Raw genomic sequence first — 19,321 nt, 5'->3', positions numbered from 1 at the left:
ATGGACCCCTCAGTTAATGGTAGGGGTCCATGGCATTTAAAACAAAAGGTAGGGAACCCCCAAATGTAGAGCAACACACACAAATTAATCAGCAAGTCAGGCAGCATCAATGGTGGGGAATAAACAGTCAGTGTTTCAGGAGAAGACCCCTCATCAGGTCATCTCTTGTGTTATTGGATTTGTACTTAGCTTCAGAGTGTGAGAGTGTGTGCGTGTGTGTGAGAGTGCACGCACGCGTCCGTGTCCTACACAAGGGAATCATCCTTGCCTTTCCCCTATTTGAGTGTTCTGGACACAGATTTAAGGTGATTGGCAAGAGACAAAAAGAGTCAATAGGGAAAACTGTGCTGAATAGTAACGATAATTAATTCATAGCCCGAGAGTTTGGAAGTAGATTCAATTGTATAGTTTTTTTTAAAAAAAAGAATTGAAGGTAAGAAATTAGATGGCTATGGGGAAAAGTTGGAAGGATGGGAATATATGGTTTGTTATAAAAACAACAAACATGGGCAGAATGGCCTTTTCCTTTGGTACAATGACAGTGCTCGTTATTTTGCTGACTCGGGTTGCCGGTTAACCTTTGCCTCAGATGTACGTACATTCAGTGACACAGTTGTAGATGTATCCTGAAACGAGGTGCCTGTTTGTCTCCACTTGTGTATTTTGACCAGGTGACATTGACTTGGTGGCCCTGACTGAGAAAGGGAAAGTGATGGCGTGCACCTTGCCCCACCCTCTGAGCGCTGCCCCCACCCTGAAGCTCCAGCCAGCCTGCGCAGGACAGCGTATAAAGGACCTTCTCTCTGGGATCAGCAGTGTCTCTGACAGGTAGGAGGTTGATCCTCAAGTCTGCGTTCCGGCTCCCTCAAGCACTGACCCTGAGGGGAGACCTGATGGAAGTTTATAGAGTTATGAGTGGCACAGATAGGGTAGACCATCAGAATCTTTCTCCCAGGGTGAAAATGTCAAATGCTAGAGGACTTGCAGTTTGAAGGAGTTGTATGGAGCAGGTTGTTTTATACAGAGTGGAGTGCGTGATTGCAGTTGATAATGGTGTTTCATAGACACTTGAGTGTGCTGGAAATGAAGGGATTTGGATGATACATAGTCGTAAGTGATTTAGTTTAATCCGGCATCGTGCTCAGTGCAGACATCATGAGCCAAAGGGCTTGTTCCTGTGCTGTACTGTTCTATATTCTACATGCACCATTATTTGTGAAGAGCCAGACAGTCCAGAAGCCCCAGTGTTTGGGTCCGTGCTCATGGAGTTTATTAGAATAAGGGGTGTTCTCACTGAATATTGAAAGACCTGGATAGAGGGGATATGGAGATGTTTTCAATTGTGGGAGGGTCTTAAGACCAGAGGACTATGCCTCAGAATAGAAGGATGTCCTTTTAGAACAGAGATGAGGAGGAATTTTTGTAGTCAGGGTGGTGAATCTGTGGAATTTATTGCTGTGAAGGCGACGTCATCGGATATATTTAAAGCAATGGTTGATGGGTTTCTGCTTAGTAAGGCTGTCAGTGGTTACAGGGAGAAGGCAGGGGAACGGGGTTCAGAGGGAAAATAAATCAGGCATGAATGAACGGTGTAGCAGACTGGATGGGCTGAATGGCCTAAAATGGCCTCCATTCTACTCCTGTGTCTTAAGGCTTAATTTTCACTCACCTTGTGAACTAAGCTAGTTCGTAGGTGAAGGTGATAGTGCTTCCAGCTTAAGAAGCTATTTCTGTGCAGACTGCCTGACCCATTGAGGTGTCCTGTGACAGTTCTCACAGTTGGGTAGCCTGCCACCGTTCACTACCAAGACTTGCAGGAGAGGAATCTCCATGGATTACACAGCATAAACCTCTGTGTAACCTCCTCCCAGCAGAAGTAGCACCTCTAGGAGGGGAGAGTGGGAAATTGAGATACAGTATAACAGCATAAATCAGGGCATAAATTCACTATATTCTGTTTTCTTTTCTTCTCTAGAATCTCTTCCTTGAAAGGTATAATGCAGCAGAAAGACAAAGCCTTAAAAGGACTGAATCAGGACTTCAACATATGCTGCGCACTGCTATCCGATCAGGATAAAGTAAAGGAGTCTTCTAAACAATCATTCAGCTGCTCCATCACTACAAAGTGGAATCGTGTTCTACTTCAGGATTCATTGGTCATTTCAGTTGTATTGAAGAACCTCAGTGATTGGTCTTTGCAGCACAGGTGGTCTCTCTGTGTCCAGCTTGTTGCCCAGAACTTGGTTTCGGCCAAGGTCTTGGACAGCACAGCGTTCTCTTATGCCTTTCCCATTAGCGAGCTTCCACCTCAAGATAAGATGGAGGTTGCTATCCCCTTGAACTCTGAGAACGATGGTTTTCTGCCACTTCCTGTGTCTGTTCACTGCTTTCTCTATTATAACTTGAACACGCTTAACATGACGGCTGCCAGCAGACTGCCCGTCTCTCCTAGGCCCTCACTGCCTCTTGCACCTTCAGAAAGTGATGGAGTCTGTCTGCCCCTAAATACTCATGTTATTGACTTGTTAGATTGCTTGCACATTCATGGTGGAGGAGCAACTGGAACAACGCCACACCTGAATCATAGGTGTACCACTTTGGATACATTGGAGATGTTCTTGCGTTCTGCTATGTGCTCTGAAGGCAAAGATATTAGGGACGATGGAACTGTGAATAACCCTTTCGGTGGCCTTTGCAACGATAGGGTGGGTGCTGGTCCATTTACAGCTTCTATCAAGGTGTCCTCTGATCTGATGGAGATTGCACTAAAAGATATTAGCACAGGTGAGGATCTTTTCTCAGAGTGATGGGCTGAGTTTTTATCCTCTAAGATTACAACAGGTCTGTGAGCTTCTGTACATCCCTCAGAAGATCAGGTGGCATCTATGGAGAGGAATAAAGAGTTGATGTTTCAGGCCCAGACTGTTCATCAGATTTGATGAAGTCTTGGCCCAAAACATCGATTCTTTATTCCTCTCCGTTGATGCCACCTGACCTGTTGATTTCTTCCAACATTTTGTGAGCATTACACTGGATTTCCAGCATCTGCAGAAACTCTTGTGTTTCTGTATTTCCCTTCAGCTTAAAACCCATCTACTGTAATCAGATTCCAATCTAAGAATTGACAGGATAGCATTTCATATTTACAAGCAAATTTCAAATGTTTTGCCCTCTATATGTGGTCTTCCTAACTTTACTACTGACATTTAAAGTTTGCTCTTCATCCTAGATTCCCCAAAGCACAGGAATAGCTTCCCTTTATTTGCCCTAACATTTCCCCTTATTATCTTCAAAGACTTCTCAACCACAGCACGATTCTGCTTTCTGTAACTTAACCCAAAGTCGAAGCCGCATTCTGCATCCCACTCACCCCTCAGGTCAATGTATCCTCCCTAAGGTGTCATACCAAAGAACTGCTCTAGACTGCTCTTCAGATGTAATCTCATGACAGCGTTGACTGACTGACTGCTCCCCCTCCAACCAGCACTCCAGTCACCTAGATATAAAGATTTTGATTTATTTATCTAATTTAATAATTTTTCTACCTGTTAGTTAGATTTTTTTTATCTTTGCAGTGGGCTCAAATTCTCTTTGGGCCAACACACACAGAAATTGTAACATAGCCCATCCATTTTAGATCTAAAGTGAATTATTATATAACATGGGTATGAATGTGTAACATATTGTTAAATTGTAAAGCTTGTGCTTTGGATTTTGCATTTCTGCTGTCTGTGAAATCTTTAGTAGTCAACTAATGGTCTATTTTACATTCCTGCATATGCTATACACCATGTATGGGGTGTCCAGGGAGGGTTAGCATCTCTGATGAAGGGGCTGGTCATGCCCTTTCTGGGGCAGCTCACTCACACTTGGTCCCCATCTCAGTTCTCAACTGTGGCTCCAAGTAGTTTTTTGCATGCGATAATGGCCGCACCCTGGTACACAACTTCAATAGGTGGGCTGACAGGTGAGGGTACTGGTGGTCTTATAACTCCAGTGATGTAGGAGCATGCCTTTTCTAGCATGCAAAGTCAATTCCGATGGACTGGGCGGATGAGATTAACAGTGAGATCCAACGCCCCAGAAGGCGATCCTGGAACTCTTCATGGAGAATGAAGGGCATGACAAGGGACTGAAGAAGTCGTGTTCATCCACTACAACCAAGGAAGACCCCAGCTGAGATGACTACTTGTACCACTGGACCCAGACTTATGAGGTCGTGCGAGTGGAACTGCCCATTGCAATGGCTTTTGCACTTTTAAAAACTCTACCACACAGGTTTCACTCTCATCATCAGATACAATGGATAACCACTCAATCACTTTATCTGTCCTGACTAGCACGGATAAAAAATTGGGAGAGTTGTAAAACTGACTGTTGAGTTGTTGATTCCTCTATGATAAAAATTTACATGGTCAGAATCTCCCTTTCATTCCTCACTTGGCTTTTCTCTCCATTAATTTTGGAAACATCTGAAAGTGTTGCGGCTGTTTCAAAGCTTGTTCACCAAGCTTTGCATAGGTATTCACGTGCTGATGTATGTGCTTCAGACACATGCATGCCTTGATGCATTTCACTGTATGTTTCAATGTACGTGTGATCAGTAAATGAATTTGAATTTGATGTAACAGACTGGTCATAGTTCCTCCAATGGAAGCAGATCAGAGGCTGGTGAAGTGTTCAGTGCATTGCTGCTGTGGAAGGAACCAGCATAGGCTCAATGGGCTGAATAGCTGTCTTCTGTGCAGTAACTTTGATTCTTCCAGTGGCAAATTCAGGTATCCAGTTATGCTCTTGCCCTGAAACCTAAAAAAAAAATACAAAATAGTTCTGCTGACCTCTTGGGACTGCTGGTTTTGGAAGAGCTTTCCTATGGAGCATTCGAGAACGTTCAGAACAGAGACACGAAGCCTGCAAGAGCCCATGAGCATTGTGACTGATGGTAGTCACTCACAATTGTTTCAGCTGCTATAGTCATTATGGGCTTTATTTTGTCATCAGGGCTTCAGTACAGTACAATGGTTGTTGTGTACGATTGGAAAACAGGCAGCAGCGCAATCATACGGCCTTTCCAAATGTTGTTTGTCCGGAGAGTTTAAAGCGTTTGCCAACTGTTTTCTAGAGGCTCAGTCAACAACACTACCCTGTCAGGCTGTCTGTTTTCTCCATCTCCCAGTACTTATGTAGCTTGTAAACAAGAGTTTAAAGATAATCTGGAAAAACAGCCTATTCTCTCCCAGTGGCCACACATTTTAATTCCACATCCCATTCCCATTCTGATATGTCTTTCCACGGCCTCCTCTACTGTAAAGATGAAGCCACACTCAGGTTGGAGGAACAACACCTTATATTCTGTCTGGGTAGCCTCCAACCTGATGGCATGAACATTGACTTCTCAAACTTCCGCTAATGCCCCACCTCCCCCTCGTACCCCATCTGTTATTTATTTATTTATATACACACATTCTTTTTCTCTCTCTCCTTTTTCTCCCTCTGTCCTTCTGACTATACCTCTTGCCCATCCTCTGGGTTCCCCCCCTCCCCCTTTTCCTTCTCCCTAGGCCTCCTCCTGTCCCATGATCCTCTCATATCCCTTTTGCCAATCACCTGTCCAGCTCTTGGCTCCATCCTTCCCCCTCCTGACTTCTCCTATCATTTTGGATCTTCCCCTCCCCCTCCCACTTTCAAATCTCTTATTAGCTTTTCCTTCAGTTAGTCCTGACGAAAGGTCTCGGCCCGAAACGTTGACTGTACCTCTTCCTAGAGATGCTGCCTGGCCTGCTGCGTTCACCAGCAACCTTCACGTGTGTTGCTTGAATTTCCAGCATCAGCAGAATTCCTCGTGTTTGCCTATTCTATAGTGCTGAGTTTGTATGCATTACAAAAGAAGTTTAGCTAAAATCCTGTTGCTAAACTATGTTTCATACTGTACATGTGTGTATCTGTCAGATCTCTAGCTTTTCAGTCCTGGCATGTGATGAACAGGCCATGTATGCCTCTGGACATGTGCAGTGATATCAATGGGTACACAATGGATGTTTAATATCATGTAGAAAATTTTCCTGTATATTCAAATCCTCCTTTGGCCCTCCCTTCAGAAGTCCAGCTCTGGGGCCACAGGAAGAGCTGCCAAAGTGTTTATCCCTTGTACTGGAGTTGGGGCTGACTTTATATTGATGCCTTTGACCCATATCTCTTGCAACTTGCAACCTTAACCAGTGGGTTATGGACATATTGGGGCACAGTTATACACTCACCCTACCTGGCTTCCTACATAAGTGTCCATCTTTTCAGGATAGATTTAATTTTACTTCCCATTGAAGGTCATTCCTGCTTCCCACCACATCCTTTTGACCCTTGGATCTCTGCCCACCAACACCCATCAAGGTGTAGAATGTCAGTCTCATGGTCATGCATCCCACTGACTTCTACCTTCCTCCCAGTTAAAGAAGCCTGCAGCTCATAAGTATCATTCCACCAACATCAGAGAGGCTAATCTGTTGCTTTGGAGACTCCAGGAAGATCAGTGTTAGTAAAAGTGGCATAAAGTGGACATGGAGAGGACGTTTTCTATAGTGGGGGAGTCTAGGACCAGAGGACACAGTCTCAGAATACAAGGACATCCCTTTAAAACAGATGAGGAGGAATTTCTTGAGCCAGAAGATGGTGAATCTGTGGAATTCATTGCCGTGGGTGGTTGTGAAGGCCAAGACATTGGGAAAATTAAAGAGGTTGATAGGTTCTTGATTAGTAAGGGTGTCAATGGTTACAGGAGAGTGGGGGTGAGAGCGATATGACGACAGAGTGGGGGTGAGAGCGATGTGATGACGGCATTGGGGGTGAGGGTGATGTGATGACGGAACGGGGGTCAGAGCGATGTGATGATGGAGTGGCAGAGCAGACTCGTTGGGCTGAATGGCCAAATTCTGCTCCCATGTCTTATCCTATGTAATCCACGAACTCCTTAACTCCTAGTCCGAATTTGGAAAGTGGATCTACCCAGACATGAAGCTACTTCATATGCAGGGGACTCACACCACTCTGTTCAAGGGCCAGGACTTGTGTGTGTACTTGTCTGGGATCTCAAGTTTTATATTTCTACTGGGGACAGGTTGTATACTGGCCTTGCAGTCTCTTGGTAAAGTGCCAAATCCAGTGAAAACTGAAACCGTCATCACAGTAAATTAATACCGGTGCTACTCCATGAGACTACGGCTAATGAAAGGAGAGTGGCTGAAGTATACCATCTCTGCAGGACTTGTCTGTGTCCAGGACAACGAAGTGGACAGGAAACATCATTGCCAACAGTGCTAAGGGCTGTTAAAACAAAAACTTCAAGCCATCTTGAAAACACAAGAGATTCTGCAAATGCTGGAAATCCAGAGCAACACACACAAAATCCTGACACAGCAGGTCAGCCAACATTTATGGACAGAACCAATGCTCTGAGAATGCTATAATTCCTTATTAACCAAATGAAGCCACTGGAGCTAAAGGGGTTAGATTGTACAGCTCCTCAAAGGGTGGTTTCCGGGAGTTACCACGAACTGTTCCACGTGGATCAGCTTGTTCTGACTTCCATCTTAAAAGTTTCTTCCCCAGGCAGTTAATCTGACCAACCATTCTAGTTAGCCCCCCTCACCCTGTCTGTCTATTGCTTCAGTCTCAGCATTGTACTGTAAATGCTGTTTACACTGTAAATACATGTAGGTATTTGTGCTTATGCACATTTTTCCATATCCATACTTTAACCTCTAACTTTATATCATTCCTTAATCTTTATAATTGTTGAATGTTTTTGTTGCATGTCATGCCAACACACCACAGCAAATTCCTAATATATGTAAATATATATGGCAAATAAAGTTGATCCTCTATGTTCTGTTCTCCATACACTTCTGGTTCCCCAATAAGGGTGTTTACAGATAGGTTTCGATTCAGAAACTCCTGATATTATTTCATGACCTCTGCCCCACCTTTTTTTGAATTTGATAGTTTTAATGTGATCTTTCCTTGACTTCTCCGGCATCTTGCACTGAGTTCTTTTTTTAATCCCTCTTGTCCCAGGAAACATGCCAGAGAATGGATCAAATGTCCTTCTGTGGTTGCTGTCCACAAACCCTGAGCTGGAGGCATTACAAAGGCAGCCTGCCCCGGCTGTACAGTGTACAGCGCCAGATGGGAGCCGCGTTTGGATACTCACGAAACAGGTAGGTGGTTGGTCTTTATGCAGTCACGGAGTGTTGGGGGGTGCACAACATGTTCACTGTTAAGTGTTTAACTGTGCAGGACAGGGAACCTCAGATTACTCAGGGATCATTGGATTGACTTTGCATGGTTTAATGGGGTTATTGCTCCTAAATGGAATAGGATAAAGGAAGTGGAGAGTACAGCTCAGTCCAACATGGGCAAAGCCCTCCCCACTTACTTGCTGCACTGCCACAAGGAAGCAGCATCCATTATCAAAGACCCCCACCATCCGGGCCATGCCCACTTCTCACTAGCACCACCGGGCAAGAGGTACAGAGGCCTTGGGTCCCACAGCATCAGGATCAGGAATAGTTATTACCCTGCAACTATCAGGCTCCTGAACCAGCATGATAACTTCATTCACCAATACCCTGAACTGATTCTATGACCTACAGATTCACTTTTAAGGACTCCTGTCAATGCATGTTCCAGTATTATTAGTTTTTATTTGCATGACTTGTCTTTTCGTGTGCATTGGTTGTTTGTCACTCTTTGTTTATGTATAGTTTTGTGTAAATTCTACTGCATTTCTTTTTTCCCTGTAAATGTTTGCAAGAAAATGAATCTCAAGGTAGGAAATGGATATGTTCTCAGGGTAGGAAATGGTAGGATATGTACTTTGATAATAAATTTACTTGAACTTCAATGTACAGAATGTGTAGCCTTTGATAGTTGTCTTACTGGGCTGGATGGCTGCCCGTGTGAGCTTCCTCACCCCACGCTGATCCACTAGACTGTTGTACTCCTTGGACCCCTGTGTTGGATTGTGCTGGAGACCTGGCTTCAGCAGGATCCAGGAGGTGGAATAGTCCTCCAGCAGTGACCTGCTTTCAGCCTGTGAATCTTGAGACCTCACCCCCAAACTACTCGGATCCTTCAGGCAAATCTGTTGGTACTGATGTTTTAGATGAGTCACAGGCATTTAAGAATTGCCAAAATGGATGATTTTACTTTTAAAAACCCTTTTCAGTGATAGAAATTATTTAAAAACTAATGCACACAATTATGTAAAACAATAATAAAAATACCTGCACTTACCTTTTTAATGAAGGTGAGCAGCCTCATTCAAATGAAGGTGCTTACTGCCGTGTGTACTTGCCTTTGCATTGCAGTGCACCTGGGCACAACTAAGACCCAACTGGTGAAGTGCGTCCGCAACAGGCCTGCAGCAAGTCTCGGATGTTAGTGCTGTTGTGGGCAGGGCTGGATGTCAGAACAAGCACACGTGGCTGGTTTGTAACTCTCCTGGGAACCTCCTCCTGAGGAGCTGCATGATCTGGCCCCTTTAGTTCCAGTGACTCCATTCAGTTATAAAGAAGTAAAGCACTCTCAGAGCATCGAGGCTGACCTGCTGAGTTTCTCCAGCATTTTGTGTGTTGCATTGAGCACAGAGGTTGGTATCTTAATGTTGAAATTGTATAATACCTTGGTGAGGCCGAATTTGGAGTACTGTGTGCAGTTCACATCAACTACCTACAGGAAAGATATCAATAAGCTTGAAAGGATGCAGAGAAAATTCCCAATGGTGTTGCTGGGAACTGAAGACCTGAGTTATAGAGAAAGGTTGAATACATTTGGACTTTATTCCCTAGAGCATAGGAGAATGAGAGGAGATCTTATAGAGGTATTGAAAATTATGAGGAGTATAGATAGGGTAAATATATGCAGGCTTTTTCCCCCTGAGGTTGAAGTAGAGATCACAAGTTTGGGATGAAAGTTGAAATGTTTAAGAGGAACATGAGGGGGAACCTTCTTCACTCAAAGGGTTGTGCAAGTGTCGGCAGAAGTGATGGATGCAATTTCAATTGCAACATTTAAGAGAAGTTTGGATAAGAATATGGATGAGAGAGATGTGGATTACTATGGTCCTGGTGAGGGTAGATGGGACGAGGCAAAAGAACAAGCTGGCACTGACTAGAGGGGCCAAAGGGCCTGTTTCTGTGCTGCAGTGCTCAATGACTATGACTCTCAGCATCAGTACTGAATACTACTCTACCCCTGTTCTTAAGAGTATCAGTGGGAGTTGAACATTACCTCCACCGGCCAGCTCCACCATACAATAAAATAATGACTAACTTGATCTTAGCTTCACCTCCATTTTCCCATCTGAGCCCCACAGCTCTTGATTGTCCTGTAGTCCAAAATTATTTTCCAATTTTGAATATATTTATTGACTCCACATTCTCAGGGATAGAGGATTAACTGGTTCTTAATTGTGTGATCATTTATCTTGGGAGACCGTGTCCCCTCATTCTACCAAGGGAAAGATCTTCACCCATCTGCTTACTCAAGCCTTCTCAAAGGTTTTCTTGTTCTACCATTCCTTTTCTTGCAGGTTGAAGTCTCCGGTTTTTCTGTTGATGGTCCAATCACTGTTGTGGAAATTGTGCTGGAGTGTTCCTCACTGACGGTGTTCTGTTTCTTGCATCAGGCTCTCGCTCGGCGTGTCCAGGTAAGAAGTCAACAGTCTGTCCTTGAGCAGAATTGTCCCCCGCTAGGGTGTGTCTCTTAACCAAGCTTCCACTGTGCCCTTATCTGAACCTTGCAATATTGTTGGTTGTCTCCTGCTGTACAGTAGAATACTGCACAATGTCAAAATCAATTGTTGTTTCATGAAATCATACAGAATAGGAGGCCATTTGTCCCATTGCATCTCTGCCAGTTTGTGAACAGGCATTATTTCTTTAATGGGTGAAGCTGTTGTAAATCGAATTTGGTTGTTTCTCATGGTCTCTGCAACCATATTAAATGGAGCTTCAGAATTGTTTTAGTTGATCATAGTGTTTGGTATAGAAATTGGTTGTCTGCGTGCACTATTAATCAATCATCTAAAACCAGGCAATTAAACTGAAAGGAAAATCTGTCAAAAATTCTTTACTATTCAGAGGATATCTCCCATTTTCTGCAGTCAGTTGTAGGTTTGATAGAATTTTGTTTGACATTTTAGAATAATGTCAGTTTCCTTGTGTGGAGAGCTTTGAATTAAGCTGTTGCTCTGTCCTCGCCAATGACCTCCAGGGAATAATAACGGAATTAAAACTGTAAAACAATATTTTTGGAGACATGTAACCTCTGAAGAAGTCACTTAATTTATTGAGGGACAAACGGCCTACTTCTTTTTCTATATCTTGTACAGAAACACTTACAGAATTTTGGAATTCTTTTGTTGGCATTATTTTTTTTTCCAATTCTGATTCTTGCATGGAACAGTATAGCACAGTACACAATGCGGTGTTGACCTTTTTAGCTACTTTAAAATCAACCTAAACCTAACCCTAACCCTCCCCTGCCCTCCCAATCTAACCCTTCCCTTTCACAAAGCCTTCCATTCCTCTTTCATTCATGTGCCTAAGTGTCTCTTCAATATCCCTAACTGGATTTGAAAACTGTTAAGAGCGAGCGTTGGGTGAACGATATTTGTACAAGTCATAAAAGGGGGACGTTTACCTCTCCACTAAATATTATTTTAATCTCTTAAAAGGCAGATAAAAATTGAATGGAAAGAACTCTTCCTAGATGTTTCCTTCCCTTTAACAAAGCAGGTGGTAAATTCTTTGAGTCAGCTTTGTCTGTGAAACTTCAAATTGGACCTTTAGTTGGTTTGCTCACAAAGAGTTACTTATTTTCTTTGCAAGAGAAGCAGTGGTGGTAGAAAAGGGGGAGAAAGTGGGACTAGGCAGATCGGCATGGAGTAGAGGGACGGTAGGACTTGTTTCTATGCTGTAGTGCTTTATGATTCTTATGACCAAGAATAAGCTTCACCCATTGTTCCCTAACTCTTTCATTGTAGCATCCTACTCGGTCAGCTTCAGAGCCAATTGTCACATACAGAGCAAGAAGTCTGAGTGAACATTGAACATTGAGAGTGGAAGGTGGACTGGCCTGGTTCAGCTGTTCAGACTGCACATCACTTACTGCCTTCTGCTGCTGACGGATGGGGTGTGGGAGGGTAAATGCAATATTCACACGGCATTGATGGAACAATAGGGGTAAACAGTGTGCAAGAAAGAGTTTGAACATTTCGGGTCAATTACATTTTATCTGTTCTAATAAAACAATAGTTTGGTGTCTCCATCTTTCTACTACTTAATCATCTGTGGTATTTTGCTTTTGCAATATGAGAATGTTGGCTGCAGTTTCCGTTTCTCCTTATATCAACCTGAATACCGGCCACTAACAACCGGTTGGTTGGGGACCTCCTTAGTTTAATAAAAATGTAGTTTATTGTTGAGAATCTGGAGAGGACAAAGAGAAAACAGAAGGAATAAATGAAAATTTAAAAAAAGGATCAGATGCTGGAAGTCTGATATCAAAACAGAAAATGTTGGAAGTACTCTGCAGGTCACATGAATGGTCTTTGACCTGAAACTCTAAATTTCTCTCCACAGCTACTGACTGACCTGCTGAGTATTTCTAACATTTTCTGTTTTTATTTCAGAATAAGTAACAGCGTGATATTCCTCTGACATCGAAAGAGACTTTTCAAAGTACTAATATGATAAAGCAGTAATACAAATAAAAGCAGTTTTTGTGAAGTAAGTTTTGAAATTTCTCATTCAAACAGTTATTGTATTTTAAAAAAAACTTGATCAGGTCATAGAATATTGGCACAGCTCATTAAAATACCTTTATGGCAAGCATTTCATTTTAGCATTCCCTCAAGTTGATTGATTATATGTGTGTTTTTTCTCTCCATTGAACAGATGCTTTTGGAACAGAGTTCTCCCTGTAGTGGCTCGCTGCCTGGCCTTCATATGCAGTCTCTCAGACAGCTGGCACACAGAACAGAGGTAAGGGAACCGAGAAGTAAACTGGGAATCCTTGCAGAGACTTGGGTGAGGTGCTGGGCAAGACAGTATCTACTTGAGTCCACATGGCATCATTTTACTGAAAACCCCTCCTTCCAAGATTGATAGTGTGGAGAGAGTGTGTGGGGTTTGGTCCCTTCCCCCATTCTGAAGATTCTTTAAACACAGAGATTGTGATGACACAAAGAGTTAACCAGCTAAGAAAAGCTGCCTTTGCAGGGATTGTTCCTGAACTTGATCAGTGGCCTGTCTGAAGTTGTTGAAAAGAACTTACGTATACAGCGGTGTTGCTGGCAGACAGTTAAAACCAAATTAATTTGTATCTGATTGATGCACCTCCTAACACAGGTGGGAATTATAGAGCAAACAATACTGGGACCAGCTCACATAAAGGGACTTGTTCCAAATAATTTCATAACTAACTACAGGAATAGGAAACACTCCTCAAGCAGCTGCTGTTGAGCCCAGTGTTTTCTGTTTCTCCTTACTGCTGAATAATAAGGCCTGTGTTTCAGGACATCAGTGAATACTCTGATGCTAATCACTGGTACTGTTCCTTGGCTGTGTTTCCTGAGCAGGTGCATAGTTTTTCCAGAGTTTGTATTCCCTATTGGCAGCTGGTCTGTGCTGTAACATTAACCTCCATTAACCTGTTTTAACCCATGTCAAGGTTCATGTAACTGAATGAACCATTCATCTTTCTGTTTTCCTTTGGTTGTGAGCAGTTGTACCTTGGCCTTTGGTAATGTTTGTTAAAGTTGACAGGAGGTACTCCACATAATGAGCAATGTCTAGGGATCAATTCACCATACCTACTATGTTACTTGATGTCTGCTAGATGACCAGTGAAGCCTTTACAATAAACAAAGTACTCCTCAGGCTGTTTGAAGAAACTGCTATCAGGTTTGTTGTCCATATGGTGACCTTCTTCAAAAATGGTGGTCTTCAGATGTGACTAGTTGAATTATGATGCCTCGTGTAGCCCTTCCACATGCAATATCTGGGCTCTCTTCTAAAGAATGACTACTTTCCAGTGAGGTTCTGAAGGGCTGTCAGCACCCATCAATTAACACTAGTGCCAAACTTACCCTGTCAGCACTTGGTGCCTATTGCAAAAGCTTTTCACTTAACACACTGTCACTAAAGCAGCAAAGGCAAGTTCAAAAAGTACTGTGAATCCTAAAGTGTTTTTAATTTGTAACGTTTACACTTCAACATATTGGATATGTGCATCCACACAGACAAATACAATTAATATTAAAAAAATACATTCATTCCATTTATATTCAAGTTTTAATATTTTCTCTCGGGGCTGAACAAACTTGGATAAGTAGGTTCAAAGGCTACATGAGTCAATTTTGAAAAGTTGACTTTTCCCTCATTCACCTGGCATGTTTGTGTTTCTTGACTAATGGTAAAAACATAATCGAGAAAGCATCCTGTTTTCTCTACTAAAACTCATATTGTCTTCTTTGAAAGATTGTGTCGCACTAAGAGAAATGGTTGATTTGGTAGTTATGGTAACAGTCCAGCTGTGGTTTTGTGCCCTTGGGATGGTGGGATATTGAACTGACCAGATATGGCCTATGTATGACTCCTTCCCGTTGTATGTTCATGATCATGGGTATCTTTGTGGTTAGCTACTAATGAGGAAGAAATAGTAGGGCCGCATTTCTGAAATAGATTCACTGTAGTTGCCTTTGTCAGTGGCTGAGAATCAGATTCATCTATAAACAAGATCCTCATCCCAACAAGAGTGTTGCAATTTTCAATAGAAATGGTAATAGAATTTTGTATTCTTGCTTGAAGTGGATTTAACTGCCAGATTGTGAATTATTTTTATGATGCAGAAGGACTTACAGCTGCTCAATCGTAACTTTGCCCTTCTGGGCTCTGCTTTACCTATAGACTCTTCTTAAAGGGGCGCAGTCGCTGCGGGACCAGTTGTGCCTTGGAGAGGAAATGAATCCCAGCGATGCTGCGGGCAAACTGCTGCAACTCTACAAGCAGCTGAGGAGCATTGATTTAGTTATTGTGTAACAGGTGGAATGGTTCAAACTGCTGCGGTCTCCAGGTTGTAACTGTCAGCCTGTCCTCCCCTTCATTCTTGAAGGCTGTTAAATAACAGGGGCCTGTGGTCGATGTTAAGCTGTGCAGTGTTCTGGTAGCAGTTGTTACTTCATCATTTGACAAACGGCATGAAGGAGAGACTTTCATTTATGTAGCTTTCCCTTCACTGCATAGGAAATCCCAAAGTGATTCCAAGCCATTACAACTAAAGTGTAAGTTATTGACTTGTTTTGTGGAAAAACATTACAAAATGTCACATACAGCAATGAGAAGTTGACCTGTTCAGTCGGCATTGCATTGGGAACATGTCTTCGCCAGAACAGCAGGAGAGTCCCGTGTTATTTGAATAGTACTATGCCATATTTTTATGGTAACTGAAATAGCAAAAGAGATTCTGGTCCATTAGAAGAACAATAACCTCGAAGATATGGCACTGTACTTAAGTCTTGTTATGTATCCTGGCTTGCACCCTGATCCCACCATCTTTTGCCTCAGGGGCCAGGATGCAGCTGTCTAACCAAGCGGATACTCCACATGTGAATACAGCAACCATGGAGGACCAGTGTGCATAACCAGCATAGACTCAGAAATTGATTCCTTACAGAAAGCACACCAAGTCATTTCAGTGATGAGATCTATTTAAACCTGAGGGATGCCAGTGAGGGACTGTGATCCAAAGAGTATCCTTGACTTTTTACCAGCCCGTTACTAAAGAAACAAGAACTGACGTTGGCCGGAATCTACAGTTGCCAGATGTTTGCCCCAGTGAAGTGTCAGAGGCTTCCGACTGTGGCAAGCTCTTGACAGTAATACTAAGTTTTCTTAAATGTAGAATTTAAAAATAGCTAATAAATTTCTGATGGGCATTTAAAGCAGTGTGTGATTATTTTTTTCATGGATAGAAACCTCTGTACTTCCTTCTGCAACTGGATCCGTGACTTCCCAACTGGAAGACCACAATCTGTGCAGATTCGTAATAACATCTCCACCTTACGATTTTTACTCCTCATGTATGTGAAGGATGTAAGTAATAAAGTCAATTCAATTAATTGACAGTCAATACTGGTGCACCTCAGGGATGCGTGCTTAGCCCACTGCTCTACTCTCTCTACACCCATGACTGCATGGCTAGGCACAGCTCAAATGCCATTCATAAATTTGCTGATGATACAACCATTGTTTGTAGGTTCTCAGATGGTGATGCAAGGCTGTACAGTAATGAGATTTACCAGCTGGTTGTGTGGTGTTGCAGCAAGAATCTTGCACTCAATGTCAGTAAGATCAAAGATTGTGGACTTCAGAAAGGGTAAGATGAGGAAATACAAACCAATCCTCACAGAGGGATCAGAAGTGGAGAGAGTGAGCAATTTCAAGTTCCTGGGAGTCAATATCTCTGAGGACCTAACCTAGTTCCAACATAATCGATGCAGCTATAAAGAAGGCAAAGCAGTGGCTATATTTCATTAGGAGTTTGAGGAATTTTCAGATGTCACCTAAAAAAAAATCAGATTTCTACAGATGTACTGTGGAGAGCATTTTGACTGGCTGCATCACCTTCTGGTATTGGGGGCGGGGGGGGGGGGTTACTGCACGGGATGGAAGTAAGCTGCAGAGTGTTGTAAGTTTTGTCAGCTCCATCATGGGTACTAGCCTCTGTAGTATTCAAGACATCTTCAAGGAGCGGTGCCTCAAAAAGGAGGTGTCCATCATTAAGGACTCCCACCCAGGACATGCCCTCTTATCATTGCTACCATCAGGAAGGAGATACAGAAGCCTGTAGGCACACACTCAACAATTCAGGAACAGATTCTTCCCTTCTGCTATCCAATTCCTGAATGGACGGATACTGAAACCGTAAACACTACTTCACTACTTTTGTTCTGCTTTTGCACTATTATTTAATTTAACTATTTAATATATGCATATACTTACTGTAATTAATTTTCCTATTATTTTATTATGTATTGCATTGTACTGCTGCCACTAAGTTAACAAATTTCACGACCTGTGCCAGTGATATTAAACCTGATGCTGAAAAACAATTAGTCTCCAACTACAGAAAGCCTTGTCACCTTGGCTTTATATTTAATGGGGGGAAAGAAATCCATTAGTATCAATATCTTGGGGCCCAGCATTGTTTAATGTCTGAAATTCTGTATGCAGAAAGGGGCCTGTATTTTGTAGGTCTAAACAGAGGTTAAGAGACAAGTTTATGAAAGGACACATTAAAATATGATGTAAAAATAGCCTTGTGTATAAGCACTTGGTCACTTATTAGGGAGAGAGAGAACCTGTGGTTTGTCGAATGCCGGATGAAATGCGATAGTCTTTGGGGTGACTGCAAGGTCTGTGTCTTTGCTATCGCCTAGCTCATGCTTGCGCTCGGTAGCGGGTGCACTTTTTTTTGCTGGGGGGAGGGGGAATCGTTGCTTGCTACCGCTAGCGTGGGAGGGGAGAGCTGGGGGGTACTTTGGGGTTCTCACGTTTAACTGTCGTTAATTCTGTGGGGCACTTCTCTGTTTTCGTGGATGTTTGCGAAGAAAAAGCATTTCAGGATGTATATTGTATATGTTTCTCTGACATTAAATTGGACCTTTGAACAAAAAATATTTGTCCTAATTATACATGCAGGAGATTTTTCAGATACTGGAAATCCAGCGTAATACACACACACAATGCTGGAGGAACTCTGCAGATCAGGCAGCATCTTTGGAGAGGAATAAACAGTCGTTGCAGGCTGAGACCCTTTATCAGGACTCGTTACTGTGTTCTAATTATACTGAATACAAGCTGACTGTTATTTTCTAGCATTCCCTTGACAGAATTAAAAACGTGGGGGATTCCTCCAGACTGGAAGAGATCCTGTCGTGGAACTGAGTCTCACTGATGCTTCCTGGGTTTCTGTGACTTGCCTGATAGAGAGACAGCTACTGCTCAGCAGCGCCCTCTCCAGGCAGTGGGTTGAATGCCGAGGAAAAAAGTACATCTGGTGTGTAGTGCGTTTCCCTCTATACAAGAACAATCACTTCAAATAATACATTTCTCATTTGGTTCTTTCTGAAAAAGATGTTGCATTAGCCTGGTTGCATCAAGAGCTCTTGACTTCGATTTATCAAATAGTAATCGCTAGACTTATTTTTGAAAAAGCATTGAAGTATTATCCGACTGTCAGAACCTATTTTAAAAGGTAGTACTTTTAATCTTGGAATAAGGTTATGGGGAATTCAGGTCTGCACAGTAAATGCAGGACTGAGGAAAACAGAAAAGGAATATATTTTACAACAAATATTACAATTGAAAGGTTGTGAAGCATTTTATATAATTGGAATTGAGATAGCCTGGAATAGGATATCCGATGCACATGGATGGAAATCTAATCAGAGAAAGCTTTCAGGTGCCAAGATCCTTCCCTATAGACTTTTGTCTGAACATTGCTCTGCTTTGCAAATTCTTTAGCTTTTAATCTTTTCCTAAATGTAGGCTATATGACAGCTATTTTGTGCACAGCAAGCACTCACAAAAAGCAACCTTGTGTTCTGCTGAGGGAGAAGTAAATACTGATCGCAGCGTGGGGACAAACTCTGTTTCTCTTCAACAAGGTGCCATGAGATTGACGATCCAGCTGAGTATGTAGACGCAGTTAGTTGTTTAACAAGGAAATCTTTGTCAATTGGGAAAGGCAGTATCTAGCTCCCAAACACGGGCAACAGGTCTCAGACCTCATTTCCAAGCTTATTGCTCTCTGTCACATTGACAACAAGGACACGAGATTGGGCACATTAATGGTGCTGAGATAAGGAAAGAGAAAATCAGTAGAAACTCCTGCTCCAGGTGGCAAGCCATTAATTGATTGTCAAAAGATTGGTCTGTTTGTGTGGACGTCTAATGAAACCAGGACTAGCCTCGGCTACAGCAGCAGTAACTTGCTCATGTATAGGGATCTTGGACAAGTCACTCCTTAAAACACACTGTCTACTTTTGGACAGGAAAAAGGACATATCAAGCAATGGCATTCACAGCGAAAGTTAACTTTAGAATGGTGGCAATGAAAGAGCATGAGCCACATCAAATCTGATAGGGCGGTCCCAGAGAAATTGAAATGTCATGATTCTAGTTAGGATATTTGATGATATTAATTAGAATAGTGTTAGTGATTTAGCCAGGCAGGAGGCTGTCAACATGTTGTGGAAGAT

The 19,321-nt window shown here is 42.5% G+C and overlaps 1 protein-coding gene across 3 annotated transcripts in view; it reads left to right on the top strand.

The window, feature by feature from the left end:
• Nucleotides 1-16,651, top strand: part of faap100 (FA core complex associated protein 100) — a 30,271-nt gene extending 13,620 nt beyond the window's left edge. The window contains exons 4-9 of one of the 3 annotated variants that reach the window (XM_063030795.1): nucleotides 672-828; nucleotides 1,976-2,784; nucleotides 8,068-8,210; nucleotides 10,586-10,702; nucleotides 12,954-13,040; nucleotides 15,624-16,651. In XM_063030795.1, the coding sequence (XP_062886865.1) occupies nucleotides 672-828; nucleotides 1,976-2,784; nucleotides 8,068-8,210; nucleotides 10,586-10,702; nucleotides 12,954-13,040; nucleotides 15,624-15,668 (1,358 nt within the window). In that variant the 3' untranslated portion in view covers nucleotides 15,669-16,651. Of the gene's footprint in view, nucleotides 1-671; nucleotides 829-1,975; nucleotides 2,785-8,067; nucleotides 8,211-9,362; nucleotides 9,644-10,585; nucleotides 10,703-12,953; nucleotides 13,041-14,966 lie in introns of those variants that run through there. The other 2 variants (XM_063030794.1, XR_010015814.1) reach the window with 2 other exon arrangements.
• Nucleotides 16,652-19,321: the final 2,670 nt, after the last annotated feature.

This window comes from Mobula hypostoma, chromosome 22, assembly GCF_963921235.1.
Source record: "Mobula hypostoma chromosome 22, sMobHyp1.1, whole genome shotgun sequence".
In the NCBI taxonomy this organism is placed as follows: Eukaryota; Metazoa; Chordata; class Chondrichthyes; order Myliobatiformes; family Myliobatidae; genus Mobula; species Mobula hypostoma.
Note: the sequence above shows the minus strand (reverse complement) of the source record. Positions and strands in the feature narration are given on the sequence as shown.